This window comes from Scyliorhinus torazame, chromosome 2 (genome assembly GCF_047496885.1).
Source record: "Scyliorhinus torazame isolate Kashiwa2021f chromosome 2, sScyTor2.1, whole genome shotgun sequence".
NCBI classification, from domain to species: Eukaryota; Metazoa; Chordata; class Chondrichthyes; order Carcharhiniformes; family Scyliorhinidae; genus Scyliorhinus; species Scyliorhinus torazame.
This window is the reverse complement of record NC_092708.1, coordinates 201,187,552-201,208,730: the sequence shown is the minus strand read 5'-3', so window position 1 is coordinate 201,208,730 and position 21,179 is coordinate 201,187,552. Positions and strand designations below refer to the sequence as shown.

General features: G+C 47.5%; 1 protein-coding gene across 1 annotated transcript; it reads right to left on the bottom strand.

Annotated features, from left to right (window-relative positions):
- Positions 1 to 2,758: 2,758 nt before the first annotated feature.
- On the bottom strand, positions 2,759 to 17,236 carry LOC140395164 (frizzled-5-like). The gene is made up of 2 exons (XM_072482667.1): positions 14,193 to 17,236; positions 2,759 to 4,837 (listed from the first exon to the last, which is right to left on the bottom strand). Exon 1 carries the CDS (start codon positions 16,376 to 16,378, stop codon positions 14,636 to 14,638), a length of 1,743 nt encoding a protein of 580 aa, XP_072338768.1. The 5' UTR covers positions 16,379 to 17,236; the 3' UTR covers positions 2,759 to 4,837; positions 14,193 to 14,635.
- Between the last annotated feature and the right edge of the window lie 3,943 nt (positions 17,237 to 21,179).

Below are 21,179 nucleotides of genomic sequence, written 5' to 3'. Positions count from 1 at the left end.
TGTTGCTGCAATATAAAGTCCCAGGCTTCCTTCAGCCTTGCTCAATCGTAGTCACATTTTCAAAGCTACTGCTGTCACAGAGTTTAAGGTGAGATCCATCTACTGAGTTTTGTTTATCATGATGTACCGTCACACTAAGCTCTCACAAAACAAATTGACTTCTGCTCCTGAATTACTTTTGGAAGTGTGTCAATGTACTTCAGGGGCCACACCGCACAGCATGATCCCACCGACAGAAATTGGTTTAATGGCCACCTAAATTATTTTAATGAGGTTGATCGAAGATAACTATCGGTCAGGACACCAAGGGGAATGTTCCTGTTCCACTTTGATGGGGCTGTGGGATATTCCACATCCACTGGAGAAGGCAGACGGGGGACCTTGGTTCAAAATCACACCCGAAAGAGAGTTGCTGCAATTCTCTCACTCCTGCTCTCAGAAGTGTCAGCCTAAATTTTCTGCTCAAGTCTCTAAAGTTACACACGCCACTGGAGGTTTTGTAGGATGCTTACTACCCTTTGAAAACTGGCACAGGGAGAGAGAGCACGGCACGGTGCCTCACAGTACCAGGGATCGGAGTTCAATTCCGACCTTGGGTGACTGTGTGGAGTTTGCGCGTTCTCCCCGTGCCTCCATAGGTTTCCTTCAGGTGCTCCAGTTTCCTCCCACAGTCCAAAGATGTGCAGGTTAGGTGGATTGGCCATGCTAAATCGCCCTGAGTGTCCAAGGTGTGCAGGTTGGGTGGTTTGGCCATTCTAAATTGCCCCTTAGTGATCAATGCGTGGAGTTATGGGGATAGGGTGGGGTAGTAGGGTGCTCTTTCGCAGGGTGGGTGCCAACTCGATGGGCCGAATGGCCTCCTTCTACACAGAGACCTGGACAAACCAAAGGGCCAATCACACACAGCAGACACTGAAGACGTGATGGAGAGATGGAACACACACACACACACACACAGAGGTGATTAAAAATACAATTGGGGGACTTCCGGTGACGGCGGGCGGGAGGCAGCCGCACATTGGAGGGCTCCCGTGCGGGAACGGCATTTTCGCGGAGTAACGCCCGGTCCTAGGGCCAGCGACGGCAGTAAAAGTCGGGAGATAGCGCAAGGAGAAGAAGGATGTCGAAAAACACCAAAGAACGTCCGGGAAAAAAGCGGCTGAAAGTCCGTTGGAGCGGGGAAAGGTCACCGCGGGGTCAACAAAGAAAATGGAGGCTGGAGCACCAGGGGAGGCCGCAGTGCTTACGGCTGAAGAACTAACTAAGGTGATGGCAGCAGAATTCCAAAAGCAGTTGGCGCAGATTGCGAAATGCATGGAGACGGTGAGGAAGGAGATGAGGGAGGTTTTGAGTGTGCTGGTGGAGGAGGCGGTTTCCCCGGTGAGGACAGCGGTGGCGAGCGCAGTGGCGGAGGTGCGAGAGCAAGGGGAGGCGCTGAAGGAAGTGGAGGAGACGTTATTGCAGCACGACGATCAACTTGCCTCGATGGGGAAGGAGATGCGGAAGGTGATGGACAAGGATCTGCGAGGAAAAATGGAAGATCTGGAAAACAGATCCAGGCGACAGAATTTGAGGGTCGTGGGGCTGCCCGAAGGAGTTGAAGGACCGAAGCCGACTGAGTATTTTGCCACGATGCTGGCAAAACTATTGGGGGAGGGGGAGGACCCCTCCCGATATGAACTGGATCGGGCTCATCGGTCGTGGAGGCCTGTACCAAAGGCGAGTGAGCCGCCAAGGGTAGTGACTCTATGCTTCTGTAGGTACAGTGTGAAGGAAAAGGTCCTGAGCTGGGCCAAGCAGAAGCGGGTGGTGCAGTGGGCTGGAGCTGGTATACGTGTATACCAGGACTTTACGGTGGAGCTGGCAAGGAGGCCGGCTGCCTTCAACCGGGTGAAGAGGGCACTGTACATTGGCAAGGTGCGGTGCGGCATTGTATATCCAGCGAAGCTGAGGGTGACTTACAAGCTCAGGGACTTTTATTTTGGAACGGCAGAAGCAGCGGAGGAGTTTGCGAAAGCAGAAGGACTGTGGCAGAACTGAGAAATTGAGGAATGGCCATGTGCCGATGTGACCTCATGACTGTATTTTCTTCTTTTTTGTATCATTGCGCGCGGGTGTAGAGGCTAAAGGAGCCAATGTTGTATATATTTGGACAAGGGAAGGGACGGGACTTTCACTCGAAATGAGGGCTCTTTGGGGTGTAGGTGGATATGCGGGGTTGGTGTGCTAAAAGGGGATCTTTGGGCTTTCCTAGGGCCGGGCAAGTGGGAAAGGGACCCGGGCGGGGGCCTCCACGCTGGCCGGTTTAAGCCGGCTAGTGAACGGGAGTGAGGTGGGGGGAGGGGCTGCGGCCATTGGAGCCTGGCAGAACAGGGTCTGAGTGGTCTAGCTGGGGTGGAAAGTTGGGGGGAGGGAACCGAGGTTGGGGGGAGGAGTTTTACAAGAGGCAGTGGACGGGAGGAGCTGGAGACTTGGGGGGGGGGGGGGGGGGTACAACTTTGGGGTATCATGTACGGTACTCTCTTAGAAGCTGGATGGCGTTGGTTGGGGGGTGGTGGAGAGCCGTGTAGATTAAGAGTGACTACGGGTAATCCCTGATTCCTTTTTGTCATTTGTTTATGTAAACATGCGGGTTGAGGTTTGGGGGTTGGTGGGCGGATGGGATCGTTGTTATTATGGGGATTGACATATCTTGTTGATCATTGTTTATTGTTGATGGGTGTAAATGTGGGAGAAAATGTGAAAAAGGAGAATTAAAAAAAAAAATACAATTGGAAAAACGCCAACAGTTGGCACTTCACTTAATGAAAGTAAGCAATGAAAGGCAGACTTGAGTGTTGCAATGTGGTCATCGAATCGTGAATCGCAAATCAACTTAACATTCGGAAGCTGCTGCAGAGCTAATTCACAGTTGGAATCGTTCTTTACAGTTGAATCAGGCGAGATTGCAGTTAGGCACTGTAAAATTCTTCACCCTCTCGACTTCCACTGTTCAAACTCGTTTAATATTCCTTCAATCTAGTTTAAAAAGTACTGCACAGAAATGGAGAGCTTCACATCAGAGGTGTCAGAATTAATTTACAATGGGCCTGATCCGGCATCCTGGGTGGACCACAGTCAGCAAGGCCTACTTGGGGTACAAATTGATGCATGTCTCATCTTTTTGGGGGGGCATAAATCAGGCACATTGTGTACCAATTTCTGGGCATAAAGCCTAATCTGTTTGGCTTCAGCCACATTTATCCTCAGTGTTTTGAGGCATCTCCGATGGTTGTTTGAAATTGGCTTTGGGGCAGTGGGTTAGCTCTGCTGCCTCACGGCGCCGAGGTCCCAGTTCGATCCCGGCTCTGGGTCACTGTCCTGTGGAGTTTGACATTCTCCCCATGTCTGCGTGGGTTTCGCCCCCACAACCCAAAGATGTGCAGGGTAGGTGGATTGGCCACGCTAAATTGCCCCTTAATTGGAAAAATGAATTGGGTACTCTAAATTTATTTTAAAAAAATTAATTGGCTTTGGATCACTTTGAATTAGCAAAGACAGAACCACGGGCCTGTTTTTTGCAAGAGGTATGAAGAGTTAACTGGAGTGTGCAGTACACAAGCTCCAGCCAGTTCTGCCTGTTCCAGAGTTTTAATCAGGGTCCTCTAAATATTTATTACCAATAGGCCAATTGTTTTAATTTTGACCCTTTTCTGATATCCCTAACTGCTAGACAGTGTTTTTCTCTCAATTTAGAGTACCCAATTCTTTTTTTCCAATTAAGGGGCAATTTAGCGTGGCCAATCCACCTACCCTGCACATCTTTGGGTTGTGGGGGCGAAACCATCAGACACGGGGAGATTGTGCAAACTCCACGTGGACAGTGACACGGGGCCGGGATTGAACCCCGGTTCTCGGCGCCATGAGGTAGCAGTGCTAACCACTGTGCCACCGTGCTGCCCGCAATGTTAGAGAATATTTGGAAATACTTATCTGAATTATGTTCCAGTGATAAACAGGGGAAATCTCAAACCCCCTCCCTGTCCCCATGCAGTCAGAATCAATGGATCAGGCAAGTGACTTGGCCTTGCCCGACATTCAGCAGGAATATGGGCTTCCAGGGTCTTACTGTGTATAGGTTGACATGCTGCCCAAGTGCAGTTTCAACATCCCAAATTGCTGCCACATCTGAACAGGTAGATTTTTAATCAGTCAGCAAATTAAGGGGTATGGGGATAAGGCAGAAAATGGAGTTGAGGATTATACCAGGTCAGCCATGACCTCATTGAATGGCCGAGCAGACACGATGAACCGAATGGCTTACTGCTGCTCCTACATCTTATGGTCTAAACAGGAGTGTGGCCATTCAGCCCCTCTTGCCTGTTCGACCATTCAATGGGATCATGGCTGATTTGAGTGCCCTCCTTGTTTGTGCTGAACACCATTGTGACTGATGAAATGTGGACATTCTTTTGTAAAAACACAAGTCATCGTGGCAAGCTGTTCATCCTAGCCCTGGCACTAATTGCAGTGAAATGATAATTGCCCCCTCCCGCTAACCTCATCAACAAAAATTATTTCGAAGGGAGCAATGCCAAAGTGAATGAAGAACTCTCCCTGGGGACACAGTGCAAAAATGTGCCACTTAAAGTACCCTTTCCCAACCTAGGGGGATGTCCCGCATACATGTACTGGTGTTTGCTGAACATGGCTTGGGTGCTGGTGAATGCCTGCAAAAGAGAGGGGGGGGGGGAACTGTTAAGGAAATCAGTCTCTGAATATAAAATTAAAAGTGCAGCTGCTGGAGGTCTGAAATAAAAATTGAAAGCGTTGGAACACCCAGCAGCTCTGGCAGCATCTGTGGAGAGAGAGAAAAACAAGAGTCAACATTTTGAGTCCACACGGTTCCGAAGAAGTATAATTTTGAACTCGAAACGTTGACGGTTTCTCTCACTCTCTCTACAGATGCTGCCAGGCCTGCTGGGTTTTTGTTCTCCATACTTTTTGGTGTTTATTCCCACTCCTGATCACTGCCAATTGACCTCGGCTGAGAAAAATGCACTGTGAGTGGAAAATTGGGAATGGAGGAGACCAATCAGCTCCTCGAACCTGTTCTGCCATTTAATTAGAGCACGGCTCGGTTCAATCCTAGCCCCGGGTCACTGCCTGTGTGGAGTTTGCACCTTCTCCCCATGTCTGCGCGGGTTTCACCCCCACAACCCAAAGATGTGCAGGGTAGGTTAGTGGGCACACTAAATTGTCCCTTAATTGGACAAAAAATGAATTGGATACTCGAAAATTATAAGGGAAAACAAATTAGAGCATGGCTCACCTGGATCTTAACTCCATTTGCCTTCCTTTCCTACATGTTCCTTCATATACCACTGCTGAACAAAAGTCAATCTGTTTTGAAATTTTCCATTGACTCCCCCCTCCACAACAGCTTTTTGTGGGGAGAGTGTTCTCCAGTCCCCTTTGTGTGAAGGAGTGCTTCCTGACAACACCCTCCTCCGCACCCCACAAAGGGCCTGGCTCCCATTTTAAGATTATGCCCCCTCAATCTAGCTCACCCACTAGAGGGGATGGTTTCTCGCAACCTACCCTATCAACGACTGTCTGGAATATGGGATGTATTTGGATACAAGCAGTTTGGGGCAGCTATTCATGAATAAATCACTAAAGTCCAAAGATGTGTAGGTTAGGTGTATTGACCATGCTAAAATTGCCCCTTAGTGTCCAACGATGTGCAGGTTAGGTGGGATTATGGGGTTAGGGCAGGGAGTGGTCTTATGTAGGGTGCTCTTTCAGAGGGTTGTGCAGACCCCAGGGGCCTCCTTCTGCATTGTAGGGATTCTATGGAAATTGACTGCTCCTGATCAAGTCCTCGGTCGACACAGGAAAATTGTTTGGTCAGGCCAGTGACCCCAGAGTCTGTGAAACTGAACCTCAGCAAAACATAGTCCCGTTTCTTTGGAAATAAAGATCAGAGCTCCACTATCCCAAATAGGTAAACATGAAGACAAGTGTATCCGTGTCTGCGTGGGTCTCACCCCCACAACCCAAAACGTAGGCAGCACGGTAGGTGAATTAGCCACGCTAAATTGCCCCTTAATTGGGGGAGAAAAAAAAACATTTTTAGATTTTTTTTTAAATGAAGACAGTGCCTCTTTACTCTAATAACCCCACTCACTCCCCATGGAATCCTTTTGGCTCCAGACTTTGCCTCCTGATAAAATAGTCCCTGCATGGTGTCATGTGCTGTCAGCTCAATTGAATTTCTTTGCAAAGATCCAACACAACAGCTTAAGAGCAAAATCCGGCAAGTTCCTGAGGCATTTCCGGTTATGCACCAATTCCTGCACAATTTCCAGTTATGCACCAATTCCTGCCACAAACAGCAATATAAGAATGACCAAATAGTCTGTTTTAGTGATGCTGCCTGAGGTGTAAATATTGGCTAGGGCATTGGGGAGAATCCCCCGCTCTTACATCCATCTGAAAGAGCAGCTGGAACCTTAGCTTAACATCTCATCCAAAAGATGGTGCCCTGACAGTGTAGCACTCCCTCAGTACTGCACTGGGAATGAGGTGTTTGTTCATTATCTTAGTGAATTGATGAGGAATTTCTCAAGATCTTTTTCCTGAGAATTGGCTGAAGCTGTTTTGCACATGTGTTGGGGTGGGGGGGGGGGTTCCCTGAAGATGGCACAGCCAGGAGTGCATCGGATGGTACGGCTTAATGGATTGGTAAGGCTTCTATCACCCTTCCTTTCATGTGCAGCTGGGGTCGGAGAAAATAAAACAAAGACGATGGATGTCTATTAATATTCTGCCACAAGATGTCATACACAGATTAACATAGAATTTACAGTGCAGAAGGAGGCCATTCGGCCCATTGAGACTGCACCGGCTCTTGGAAAGAGCACCCTACCCAATGTTAACACCTCCACGCGATCCCCATAACCCAGTAACCCCAACCAACACTAAGGGCAATTTTGAACACTAAGGGCAATTTATCATGACCAATCCACCCAACCTGCACATCTTTGGATTGTGTGAGGAAACCGGAACAATGCTACCGTGTTGCCCCACATCTCACATTTTACAAAGCTCACTGGAGACATCTAGATGCAAACCTCTGTCACTGCACTGGGCTCTTTGTGCAACTGGACTTTTGGGACTTGCCAATACTTTTACTGAGACATTAGCTTTAGAACAAATGGGATTTTTCAGTTACATTTACAAGAATTTGGATCCAACTGTGCACAGACTCCTGGATCAGTTCATAGAATCATAGAATTTGCAATGCAAAAGGAGGTAATTGGGCCTTTCGAGTCTGCACCAGCTCTTGGAAGAGCACATACTTAAGTCCACACCTCCACCCTATCCCCGTAACCCCATCTAACCTTTTTGGACACTAAGGGCCATTTTGTATGGCCAATCGACCTAACCTGCTCATCTTTGAACTGTGGGAGGAAACTGGAGCACCCGGAGGAAACCCACGCAGCCGCGGGGAGTTAGCCCATAAATTGTCATAATGACCCATTTTTACAATTTCATTCTCCGCATGCAAGTACTGCTGACAAGGTTGGCTCTGAAAAACTGCTGGAGGAACTTTCACTGTATACCCAGTGCTGGAGGATCTTTCACTGTATACCCACAGTGCTGGAGGACCTTTCACTGTATACCCAGTGCTGGAGGACCTTTCATTGTATACCCAGTGCTGGAGGACCTTTCACTGTATACCCACAGTGCTGGAGGACCTTTCACTGCATACCCACAGTGCTGAAGGACCTTTCACTGTATACCTACAGTGCTGGAGGACCTTTCACTGTATACCCACAGTGCTGGAGGACCTTTCACTGTATACCCACAGTGCTGGAGGACCTTTCACTGTATACCCACAGTGCTGGAGGACCTTTCACTGTATACCCACAGTGCTGGAGGACCTTTCACTGTATACCCACAGTGCTGGAGGACCTTTCACTGTATACCCATGTATACCCACAGTGCTGGAGGACCTTTCACTGTATACCCATGTATACCTACAGTGCTGGAGGACCTTTCACTGCATACCCACAGTGCTGGAGGACCTTTCACTGTATACCCATGTATACCCACAGTGCTGGAGGACCTTTCACTTTGTACCCACAGTGCTGGAGGACCTTTCACTGCATACCCACAGTGCTGGAGGACCTTTCACTGTATACCCACAGTGCTGGAGGACCTTTCACTGCATACCCACAGTGCTGGAGGACCTTTCACTTTGTACCCAGTGCTGGAGGACCTTTCACTGTATACCCACAGTGCTGGAGGACCTTTCACTGTATACCCACAGTGCTGGAGGACCTTTCACTGTATACCTACAGTGCTGGAGGACCTTTCACTGTATACCCACAGTGCTGGAGGACCTTTCACTGTATACCCACAGTGCTGGAGGAGTTTCACTGTATACCCACAGTGCTGGAGGACCTTTCACTGTATACCTACAGTGCTGGAGGACCTTTCACTGTATACCCACAGTGCTGGAGGACCTTTCACTGTATACCCACAGTGCTGGAGGACCTTTCACTGTATACCCACAGTGCTGGAGGACCTTTCACTGTATACCCACAGTGCTGGAGGACCTTTCACTGTATACCCACAGTGCTGGAGGAGTTTCACTGTATGCCATTCCTATTTGCCCTTCAGAAGGTGGTGGTGAACTGTCTTCTTGAACCACTGCAGTCCCCGAGGTGAATGTACACGCACCGTGCTGTTAGGGAGGGAGTTTCTAGATGTTGCCCCAGCGACAATGAAGGAACGGCGATATATTTCCAAGTCGGGGTGGTGAGTGACTTGGAGGGGAAGCTACAGGTGGTGGGGTTCCCAGGTATCTGCTGCTCTTGTCTCTCCAGGTGATAGTGATCGTGGGTTTGGAAGGTGCTGCCTGAGGAACCTTGGTGAGTTGCTGCAGTGCATCTTGTAGATGATGCACACTGCTGCCACTGTGTGTTGGTGGTGGAGGGAGTGAATGTTTTAGATGGTGAATGGGGTACCAATCAAGTGGGCTACTTTGTCCTGGATGGTGTTAAACTTCTTGAGTGTTGTTGGAGCTGCACTCATCCAGCAGGGAGAGTGTATTCCAACAAACTCCTAACTTGTGTCTTTCAGATGCTGGTTAGGCTTTGAGGAGTCAGGAGGTGAGTTACTCACTGCAGGATTCCTAGCCTCTGACCTTTGTAGCTACAGTATTTATATACCTGGTCCAGTTCAGTTTCTGGTCAATGACAACCCCTAGGGTTTGATAGGGGTATTCAGTGACAGTAAAGCCAGTCCCGAAAGACGTGCGGTTAGGTGAATTGGTCATTCTGAATTCTCCTTCCCTGTACCCGAACATGCGCCGGAATGTGGCGACGAGGGGATTTTCACAGTAACTTCATTGCAGTGTTAATGTAAGCCTACTTGTGATAATAATAAAGATGATTATTATTATTGAATGTCATGGGGAGGTGGTTAGATTTTATCTTGTTGGAGGTGGTCATTGCCTGGCACTTGGGTTACATTGCTGTTTGTCAGAGCTTCCTGTGCAAATTGGCTCCAACATTTCCAATATTACAACAGTGACTACATTGCAAAAAGTATTTAATTGGCTGTAAAGCCACCTGTGGTCAAAGGCGCTAGATAAATGCAAGTCTTTATTTTTGAACTTCTGACGGTAATATTGCACCACATATTTATTAATAAATAATATTTTCTGATTTGCTCCTGAAAGTGCGAATTCCTCCTGTTGTACTGAGCTACTGCTGCCTTGAGCTTTTGGGATATGATGCACAAGTGGCAACTCCCCGTGTTGCATAGGCCTAGCTGTTTAACCAAGGGAGGCATTACGATTGAGTCCAAATCCAAATAGCAGCGGCACAAACTGGCATGGACCATTGGATAATGAGCTCTAGAATGAACCCGTGCAGTGATCATGGTACTATTCCTGGCAAGCAATTTATCATTTGGGCCAATTGGGGCGCTCAGGCACTATTTGAGACTAGTAAATTGCCAACATCATTATTTGCGGCAGTTGATGAATATAATAGTGCAATAAATGCAGTTGGGAAAGAGGCTTTTGAAACCTGCACCACAGAACCATCTGGTGACCAGAGTCTGCATAAAAACGTGACAGTTGACATAGCTAAATTACATAGTATTTATAGTAGATACAGGCCAGTTGAACAAATAGGTTTATGCTCCACATGAGCTTCCTCCCACTTTATTTCATCATAACATATCAGAACAACCTTCTGTTCCTTTCTCCCTCATGTACTTTTCGAGCTTCGGCTTAAATGCACTGATGCTATACACCTCAATCACTCCATGTGGTAGCAGGTTCCACATTCCAACCACTCTCTAGGTAAAGGAGTTTTTCCTGAATTCTCAGCTGGATTTATTACTGAATGTTATATAATGGTTACAGCACAGAAGGAAGCCATTCGACCCATTGTGTCCATGCCTTTACTCTTAGTTTTTCTGGCCCTTTATCGTATGGAGTCCCTGACAAGTGAAAACATCTTCTCTATTCCTAGCCTTTATTGTTTTGGTGACCACAATCGGGTCTCCTCTCCACCTTCTCTTTTTCTGGAATAAAAAACTCCAGCCTGTACAGCCTTTCTTAATAGCTCCTTTATCAATGGAGCTGTGAAACTAGCCGCAGGTGAATCATGTACGGAAGTGCATTACTGCTGAATGTGGGGCTTCAGGATTTATACAATCATAGAATCCCTGCAGTGCAGAAGGAGGCCATTCAGCCCATCAAGTCTGCACCAGCCTTGGAAAATGCACCCCCTACTTAAGCCCACGCTTCCACCTGAACCCTGTAACCCAGTAACCCCACCTAACCTTTTGGACACCTAGGGCCAATTTAGCATGGCCAATCCACCTAACCTGCACATCTTTGGACTGTGGGAGGAAACCGGAGCACCCGGAGGAAACCCATGAAGACATGGGGAGAACATGTAAACTCCACTCAGTCACCAAAGGTCAGAATCAAACCTGGTTCCCTGGCCCTGTGGGACAGCTGTGCTAACCACTGTGCCACAACTGACTCTCTGAAATCATATTTCCCCCAGCACTCCCCCAACTGCGATGTCACTATCTAACAGTCAGGTTAAAGTTCAAACGAAAAAAATGCTGGGAGCAGAGGCCAATGAGAATTGTGACTATCATCCACCTGCATACAAACTGCAAGTGAACCTGTGAGTGTCCCAGCGCAACACCAAGACAGCAAGCTCACACCCTGGTCACCTGACTGACCCACTGCAACCGATCAGCACCCAATGCCACTCAACAAGCTGCCAATCACGGACTGAATGCCAAGAAGATTGACAGAATGAATAAACTAATAAAGCTAGATCTGGAACCCACTGCCTGAAAGGATGGTGGAAGCATCTGCTACAGTAACTTCCAAAAAAGAATAAATATTTCTTTATTCACTCTTATTTTTATTATTTTTAGAGTACCCAATTCATTTTTTTCCAATTAAGGGGTAATTAACGTGGCCAATCCACCTAACCTGCACATCTTTGGGTTGTGGGGACAAAACCCACAGAAACACGGGGAGAATGTGCAAACTCCACACGGACAGTGGCCCACAGCCAGGATCGAACCTGGGACCTCAGAGACGCGAGGCAGCAGTGCTAACCACTGCGCCACCGTGCTGCCATTTATTCACTTGCATAAAACACTTCATAACTTTAGAAACCGCTAGAACAATGCATTTACACAGTGCCTTTCATGGATTCAGAAAGTGATTCACAGCAAATGAAGTATTTCTTTTTGAAGTGCAATCACTGTTGTAATGTAACATGGCAACCAATTTGTGCACAGCAAGCTCCCACAAACAGCAATTTGATGAGGATCTGTTTTACTGATGTTGGCTAAGGGGTAAATATTGAAATTGGACTCGAAGGGGAAAAACTTTCCGAGCTATGGGCAAAGAGTAGAGGGGGTGAGACAAAATGGAAAACTCAAAAAGCCAGCAGTTACGATGGAGTGAGCTGTGCTGTATAATTCTAATAACTCTCGGGCAGTGAGATAGTGACACAGGAACCCTGAAATTATGCACTGGAGATACAAATGTTTGATTTGGCTGAAATGTGAAACATGCTGTTTTGGTCGCGATCTTAATTTAACCAATTTCTTTCTTCCTTGTCTCTGTACTGGCACAAAACATTACTAACTGGGAGGTTAATGCTCTTTCACTCTCGTCAGATGTTGTCTGACCTGCTGAGCATTTCCAGCATTTTCTGTTTTTATACTGGAATTCCAGCATCCATAGGATTTTGCTTTTGCACTATTCTAAAGCGTTACTGCCAATGTTAAGTATTTGTACAATAGCGTGTCATGATTTAATTTCAGGGCTCCCTATCGCTTGTCTCTTCATTTTTTTTGTAACAGGCGTGAGGATGAAGGCACAGAATGAAAACTAAATTAGCAGCAATGCTGCAATAATCCTTAAAACTGGGCAAGAGAGACCCAGGCTGCTCCTGGTCTCTACCCTCCCACTAATGCTATGCAGTAACTTGTATTTAGATAGCACCTTTAACATAGTAAAACACTCTATGGTGCTTCATTGGACCATAGGCAGATACACATTTAACACATTGAGATATTGGGATGTATGGTTAAAAAGCATGAGTTTTAAGGACCGTCTAAATGGAGGAGAGACAAAAATGTTTCGGGACAGAATTGCAGAGCTTAGAGCCAAGACAGGTAAAGACATGGCCATCAATTTGGAGCTGTGAAAATCAGGAGACCAAAAATGGAGGAGCCATGAAATCCTGGAGGGTTGGAGGAGGCTACGGAGATATGGGTGACCGTGAAGGGGTTCATGCACAAAGAGGAGAACCTTAAATCTGAGGTATCACTGGACAAAGAGCCTCTGGAAGTTGGACAAGGAGCCTCTGGAGTTCAGCGAGCACAGGGAATCTGCAGGTCCACAACCCAGAGGTATCAGTCTTATTATTCTCTCACCTGATACATACTTAACACTTAAGGTGGGTTGGGTTTCCCACTGATCAAAGTCCAATAATTCCAGATGCAACCAAGTAATCACATTAAACCTGACAGCTTCCAATACCCACAAGCTTCTTAAGGACACCAGGGAGGCAGAGGGAGATGCAGTATCTCTCTCTCTCTCTTCATTATGGCTCCAACTGTAATTCACCCAGCTTTCAATACCGGGGACACGTCTGAAATCAATTAGCATCACACTCTAAACTCCCTCTCTAACTCTGAATTCAGCTATTACAGAACAGGAGCTCAGCTCATCCTGATACACTATAAGGGCTGCATTAGTGATGCCTTCACAGATAAACAGTCCAACGATACTGGCTGTCTGGATTCACACATCACCCACACTAAAGCCGGACATCGACGGCAATGCCTTCAAGTAGAACAGTCTGCAAATGCAGACTGCCTGGGTTCCCACATTAATCTGGAGGCTGACATCTCTCCCCAAATCAGGGCCAACACTGTTTTAAAAAATGATTAAGTAGAAAAGTCCAATACGGTTCCTGTCTAAATCATGATTTAAGGGATTGGGAGCTTTCTGCAGCTGCACAAAAACATTTAGTAGCTTGAATTTATTAAGGGCAAAAAATAAAATCAGCCATCAATTTACTTTAACAGATTTGAACCATATTAGTTTGGGAAATGCAGCATAGAGGAAGGTGCTGAATGTAGCCTTGTCTTTGGGCAGGTGAAAAAAAGCCTGCTAGCGGCAAGGGTCTGTCGCACAGCAGAAGAGCAAATTATTCTAGCTAACCGGCATATAATCTTAACAACGTTGTGTTAACATTTGAATTAAGGAGACAGTGTGGTGCTGGGCAATCCAGGACACCACAGACAACAGGAAAAGAGAGAGAAAGTGGCAGTAACACAGCGACAGGGAGAATACAGTGTTTCTTAAATGCTCCGTTATCACAGAATTTGCACTGCAGAAGGAGGCCATTCGGCCCATCAATTCTGCACCGGCCCTTGGAAAGAGCACCCTACTTAAGTCCACACTTCCACCCTATCCCCGTAAACCCAGTAACGTAACCTAACCTTTTGGACACCAAGGGGCAATTTATCATGGCCAATCCATCTAACCTGCATATCACTGGGAGGAAACCGGAGCATTCTGAGGAAACCCACGCAGACACGTTTATTGCTTATTATTATTTTGTTGTGCCTTCTCTCACCTTCTGTTTAATATGAGAACGGCCCAGGATTTTAAAAATGTGCGGACCAAAAGGAGCCTTCCCAATAAAACCAGCCGTAGCAAAAATAAAATGTAACTATTGCGGCAAGCGTGCCTCTTTTTACTGGTAGTTGTGCTGAACATTCAGTCCACTTGTTGACAGCTCCCTGTGGTTTGAATTGGACCAGGTTCTGATCACTCCTGGCAGATGGTAGACCACAGCAACCCTTTTTCAAACAAGTTGTGAGTACGTGACTGATTCCACTAAGATGTACTCACCAGAAATAGTTCATTGTACAATGATTAAAATCCACATGTTGACAGTGTAAAAGACTCTTGAGATAAGAGGTAAAATTACCTCAGTGTACTTTTTCATTATATATATATATAATATCTATCTACAATATATATATATGTGTGTGTAAACTCTTTCACCAAAGAGCTTTAAACATGTGACAGTGGTACTTGTTTGTGGTAGGAGACAGAGCTAGCGCCCCCTGTCCTTGCCGTCAGAGCAGTACTGGCTTCGCTGTACATGGCTTCATTGGCCAGCTTCCTCTCTCGGCAGCATCTGCTACTAAACTGTTTCCAGGACTCCAAAGTCTTCCCGGACCAGATCCAAACTCCAGAAGTGATCCCCACCACCAGGCACATGAAGTACTTCAGCATGAAGATGGCATATTCAGGCCTGGGGTAGTCCTGGCCCCCGGGGCAGGAGCAGCTGAGGGCTCGCTCCCAACGGTCCCTGTAGTGCTGCTCGTAGATGAAGCAGGCCACCACGATGGTGGCGGGTACAGTGTAGAGCACCGTGAAGATACCAATTCGGATCATCAGCTTTTCTAGCTTGTCTGTCTTGGTGCCCCCCTGCTTGATGACGCTTCTTATCCGGAACAGGGAGACAAAACCAGCCAGGAGAAACATGGTCCCCGTGAAGAGGTAAACCACCAAAGGGGCCAGGACAAATCCTCGCAGGTTGTCCAGGTTCTGGTTCCCTACATAGCAGATGCCAGCCACTGGGTCCCCATCCACGGAGCTCAGAGCTAACACAGCGATGGACTTGATGCTGGGAATTAGCCAGGCTGCCATGTGGAAATACTGGGAATAACCAGCTATGGCCTCATTGCCCCACTTCATGCCCGCTGCAAGGAACCAAGTAAAAGACAGGATGACCCACCAGATGGAGCTAGCCATTCCAAAGAAATAGATCAACAGGAAGACCACCGTGCAGAGGGCAGGGCCTGTGGTCTCGTACTGGATGTGGTTATACTCCTTGTTGCAAGCCACGTTGGCGTGGCCCGCAATCAGTCTGACGATGTAGCCAATGGACACAAAGAGGTAGCAGGCGGAGAGGAAGATGATGGGACGCTCGGGGTACTTGAACCTCTCCATGTCAATCAGAAAGGTGGAGACGGTGGTAAAAGTGGAGATAAAGCACAGGATGCACCACAAGCCGATCCAGAAGGTGGCAAAAGTCCTCTCGTCCTCGCTAAAGTGGGGCTCGTAGCACGGGATGGCACAGTTGGGCACCTGGCCTGTCTTGATCTTGTTGTACAGTGGGTGACTCTCTTTGGAGATCAGGATCAGGGGTTCCTTACACCAACATTTCCCATGGCATTCCATGGATTGGGCAGGCTGCTTCCCAGGATGGGGCCACGAAGGCCTCAGATTCTTGCTGGAGGAGCCCTTGGATGCAATGGTGGGCTCCAGAAATGGGGGCGACAAGGTGGTGACTTCGCTCCTGTTGTAATCCATGCACAGGTTGTAGGGGTCCCCGAGCACAGGCAGTTTGTCGCAGTTCATCCGCTCTGGCCAAGCGAAGCCATACTGCCTCATCAGAGGGGAGCAGCCGGACTTGGCCCTCTCACAGACGGACCTGCAAGGCGGCAGAGGTTTCTTGTAGTCCACCAGGCATATGGGGGTGTAGACACTGCACAGGAAGAAGCGGAGGTCCGGGGAGCATTGGATCTCCACCAGCGGCCAGAACTGGTGAACCTCCAGCCCTGCCTCATCCTGGCTGTCGTGGTTGAACTGATTAGGCATGTAGGTGAGATTGTAGCCGATCCCTCGGCACATGGGAACCGTGATCTCCTGGCAAACCATCGCCTTGGAGGCGCAGAGGGCGACGCCAGCGAGTCCCACGAGGCTGAAACACAACTTGACCAGAGACAAGCAATGCACTGGGGGCATGGTCTCCGGAATTGCCCCTTGTGGGGCGGGGGGGGAGGGTTCCAAACTGACTTGTCCTCCAACCTTTCGCCCGGGGGTCCTTCACAGCAACATTTCGTGATCCTCCCCTCCCCAGACCCCGGTTAAACACACCCGCACCTGATAGCTGCTTCAAACTTAAAATGCTGGATTTCAGAAGCGACGAACGAAAACTCAGGTGAAATGTCGATTTCAAGTCAATTTCGTTACGGAAACCAGGCAAATATTTACAAACGAGCGATGAAACATTTCCAATTATTCTTATTATAATCTGACATCTTATTTTCGTTCCTCCTCGATGTTTCCACGTTTCTCCGATCAATCGTTTCTTTTTTTTAACTGCGAACTTCGGTTATTTTAAAATGTAAACTTTTATGTTCAAAGTATCTGTGCGCTCTACGGCTCCGATGCTTCAGTCCACTCCGGTTCCCTCTCTGGTTTAGGTGAGATCGCCGGTACAACAGAAGCACTTGTTCAGGTATAAACTTTTTGGATCTTCCAAGTGTTACTTCTTCCAAAGTAGTTCTCCAGGTGTGTGTTGGGGAGCTTTACCGAACTTCTCGATTCCCCGCGGAATCTCTTTCCCTTTCCCCCCACGATCGCAGGCTATGCAGCCACAGTTCCAAGCCCAGGTAAGCTCTGCATCTCTCGTCTCCAAACAGCGGCGGGCGTTTATCCCCTGCGCTCCTTCCTCCCGCACTTTCTTTTCCCTCTCTTCCAGCTCTTCTTCCCCTCTCCGGGTGCACCGCTGGCCAGACTCTCGTTGCCGTTTGGGCCCGGCTCCAGCTCCTTTTCAGCTCCACGGGACACCTAAGCGCTCCGCTCCGCTTGGCGGCTCCGCTATCAGATCGCTACTTTTGTCTCAAACACAATTGGAGCCCAAAGGTGGAGCTTTGGCCCATCTGCCAATCACCCGCTCTCGCCCCGCCCCCTCCCCCAATCGGAGGTCGCGCTGCGCAGGAACCCCGCCTCCCATTGTCTTTTCCCGCCAATCAGGAGCCGCGGGCCGGCCGTGCTGCCCATTCACAAGCCGGGGAGAGTCAGAATGCCACGCCCCGCATGGAGTGCCGGCCAATCACTCAGTCCCGGCTGCCTCCCTGTCCCCGCCCACCTCCCCGTGCACCAATCAAATGTCCAAACATAGACCAAGCCCCCTCATTATTCTCTGCGCCAATCATTAAAAGGTGCGAAAGCTCTCTGTCTGAAAGTATTTGTTTTACAATCTTAAAATCACACGCCTGTTAGGCTGTGTGAGACTGAAGGTAATTTTAAAAGTTGTACAGCGGCAGTAAGACTCCTCTCCTCTTCCCTCCTCCTCCAGTTTTCACCATGTCCTTTTGAAGGAACATTCTACTTCAATTCACACCAAAGGAAATAACTCCACCAGTGTATTGGATGCCAGAGTGACAGACAAGGGTGAGCGAGGTTTCTGTCGCTGCTCTGGCACTGGCACAGGTTTTAAGCGTGCTGTCTGGAAACGCTGAAACCCTAAACCGGACATCGGTAGTCTGGGTTTTTAAATAGAAGTCTGCGTCTTTTCCCTTCACTAACCTTGCGAGGCGACTGGCTGTTAAACGCTTCCTCCAGCGTCCAGTGAATTTTCGTCATCCGCAAAGCAAACCTCAGTTTCAAAGCGTTTTTCCTGGATGCCCGCCCCACCACCACCCAGTCCTGTACTACTCAGGTGAATTCGGCGCCCACCACTGATGTGATCTGTTTTAACCTGTTCACAACAAAATGCTCCTTGTGGGGTGGGCAGGTGCAACTGTACTGTTGGAACTAAAAAGGTTACATAGGATGTAAGGCCCTTTAGCTCACCCAACTACAACAACTTGCATTTATACTGAGCCTTTTAACAGAGCAATGCTTCCCCAAATCACCCCATAGAGGGCTTGCTCAGGGATTTAGTGACACTGACCCAAAGAACTTCAGCGTAAAACATGGTCACAGACGTACGGTTTAGATCCCAAGTTCAAGACAGCACAATATTTTTAATAGAATCACTTCAATGAGTCAATTATTTTGGATATAGAGAGAGATTCTACCCAATTTAAACCCAACACTCGGAAAGCAACGTCCGATTGGGTGGAAGGTGAAGTTGAATGGATTGAAAAGGGGAAGGAAGCCATTAGAGGGCTATTGTCAGTCTCCCGCCACCCCGCCCTTCTTCTCAGACTCAAGCCCTTCCTGATTAAGCTGCTGTGTACAAATTCCTGTCGCGCAGGAAGACATCACCACCTATGATGCCTAATGTCTATTATAGTCTTTTAACACAGGCTGTAGAAGTCATATGTCTCTAAACTCGGCTCTTCCGCACTCCCTGTATAATTGGTCTCTGGACAGTAATACGCAACAAGGACGAAAGGATGATAAATACATGGAGAATGGGCAAGGGACACCAAGGCAAACGAGCAAAGTTTCTGACTGAAGGGGACATTTCCAGATTGATGGATGGGCTGGGGGGGGGGGGGGGGGGGGTGCGTCTAGCGTATGAAGGGATGAGACTATTGGGATACATGCAGGAAAAGCAACGGCCAAGTTTAGGTATTGGTTGAATGTTCAGGATGGTGGCCAAGAGGCGAGGTCCATGGTCAGGCAGAATGGGGAGAGGCAGAGAAGTGGGATTGAGGGCACAGCCCGACCAAATTAACAATGAACGGTTTCTTAACAGAACTGAAAGCAGAATCCCTCATGACCGCCAATGTGCCCAGAGACGTGTGTAAACAGCGACAGAGACAAAACAAAGGGAATTCGATAGTTGGAGAGAGTTTGGAGTTTATTCTGAGGTAGAAGATAAGGGGCAACACAGTTTCAACACATAGGTAGATGGGAGTTAACAGGCTGAATTAAGACGAGTTGCTCAGAGTTTTAAAGAGTGACTGGGTAATAAAAATGCTAGAATGGATTCTCCCACAGCTGGAAAAGTAATCAGAATCTCTTCTGGTCACATATCCATGCAAGAGGATATCCATTTATATTTCTGAAGGGTGATACTGAAATTGCCCAATGAGGCAGCAGAGGCAGGGGTAATGTGAACTAAACAGGTGGACAAAGTGGTCAAGAAAGCATATGGAATGCTTTCCTTTATTGGTTGAGGTATTGAATACAAAAGCAGGGATGTAATGCTGGAACTGTATAAAGTGCTGGTTAGGACAACAGCTGGAATTTTGTGTACAGTTCTGGCCACCACATTACAGGAAATACATCATTGCTCTGGAGAAAAGTGCAGGGGAGATTTACAAGAACATTGCCAGGGCTGGAAAATTACAGCCAAGAGAGGTTGGATAGGCTCGGGTTGTTTTTCTTAGAACAGAGGAGGCTGAGGGGTGACCTAATTGAGGTGTACAAATTTATGAGGCTAGACAGGAAAGGCTTATTTCCCCTAACTGAGGGGTCAATTGCCAAGGGGCACAGATTTAAGGCTATTGGTAGAAGCATTAGAGGAGTCATGATGAAAACCTTTTCATCCAAAGGGTGGTGGGTGCCTGGAGTTCACTGCCTAACTTGGTGGTTGAGGCTGAAATGCTAAACTCATTTCAAAGGTGCCTGGATATGCACTTGAAGAGGTGTAACCAGCCAGGCTGCGGACCAGTTACTGGAAAGTGGGATTCAAATGAGTGGCTATTTTCTTTTTAATCTTTTTGGCCAGTGCAGACATGATGGGCTGAATGGCCTCCTTCTGCACTGTAACCTTTCTATTGTTCTCGAGATGTGTCCATAGCCTGAATGATGCTGAGTGTGGTACTTCTCAGTGAGATTTGTTTTCACTGAATATAGATTGCATTCAAATAAAATGAACTTGCACAATGTTTTTATTGGTATCATAAAGGAAAACTTTCACCATCTTCATGATGTCTGTTGCTGATTTCTTATGGGATGCTATTGTGGAATTTGATAAAGATGTTACACGTGACAACCAACCTAAAATGATCAGTTGAGCATGCAGTGTAACTCACTTACGCATGCTAGAAGCTACACATATTAATACACAGGGTCCTGCCCTTTGCATACAGAAAGAACATATACACACATTGAGCCCTTTTTCAACTAAACAAAATAGGTGACTTCCATTTCCTGGTTCATTTCCCAGGGCAACGCCTTGACCAATCAGAGTCAACCTGCCTGGTTTGAATTTAAACAAAGCTTGGCAGTTAACTGTCATTCAACAGTTAACTAGTACATTCTCCTTGGCAACAGTTTTATCAGTTGGTCCACTTGTCGACCAATTAGTATGCTCTTCTCAGACAGTATAAATTGTTGTTCCTTTACATTCGGTATTCTTGCGAATTATCCTGAAGAGTGCAAGATGAAAAGCTTTGACAACATGTCCTTTCTCAGCAATTCTAAAGATCTGTACTGCTAAATGACTATAAATATGTTCAGTAGGGTAGCACGGTGGGATAGTGGTTAACAATGCTGCCTCATGGTGCTGAGGTCTCAGGTTCGACCCTGGCTCTGGGTCACTGTCCGTGTGGAGTTTGCACATTCTCCCCGTGTTTGCGTGGGTTTCGCCCCCACAACCCAAAACATGTGCAGCGTAGGTGGATTGGCCACGCTAAATTTCCCCTTATTGGAAAAAATGAATTGGGTACTCTAAATTTAAAAAATAAAAAAACAAATATGTTCAGTACAAATATGTTCTTACAACACCAGGTTAAAGTCCAACAGGTTTGTTTGGAGTCACTAGCTTTCGGAGCGCAGCTCCTTCATCAGGACTCACCTGGGTTGTTAAAGATCCTCTCACCAGCAAAACATTCTTACAGATACCATGGATATGGAATTC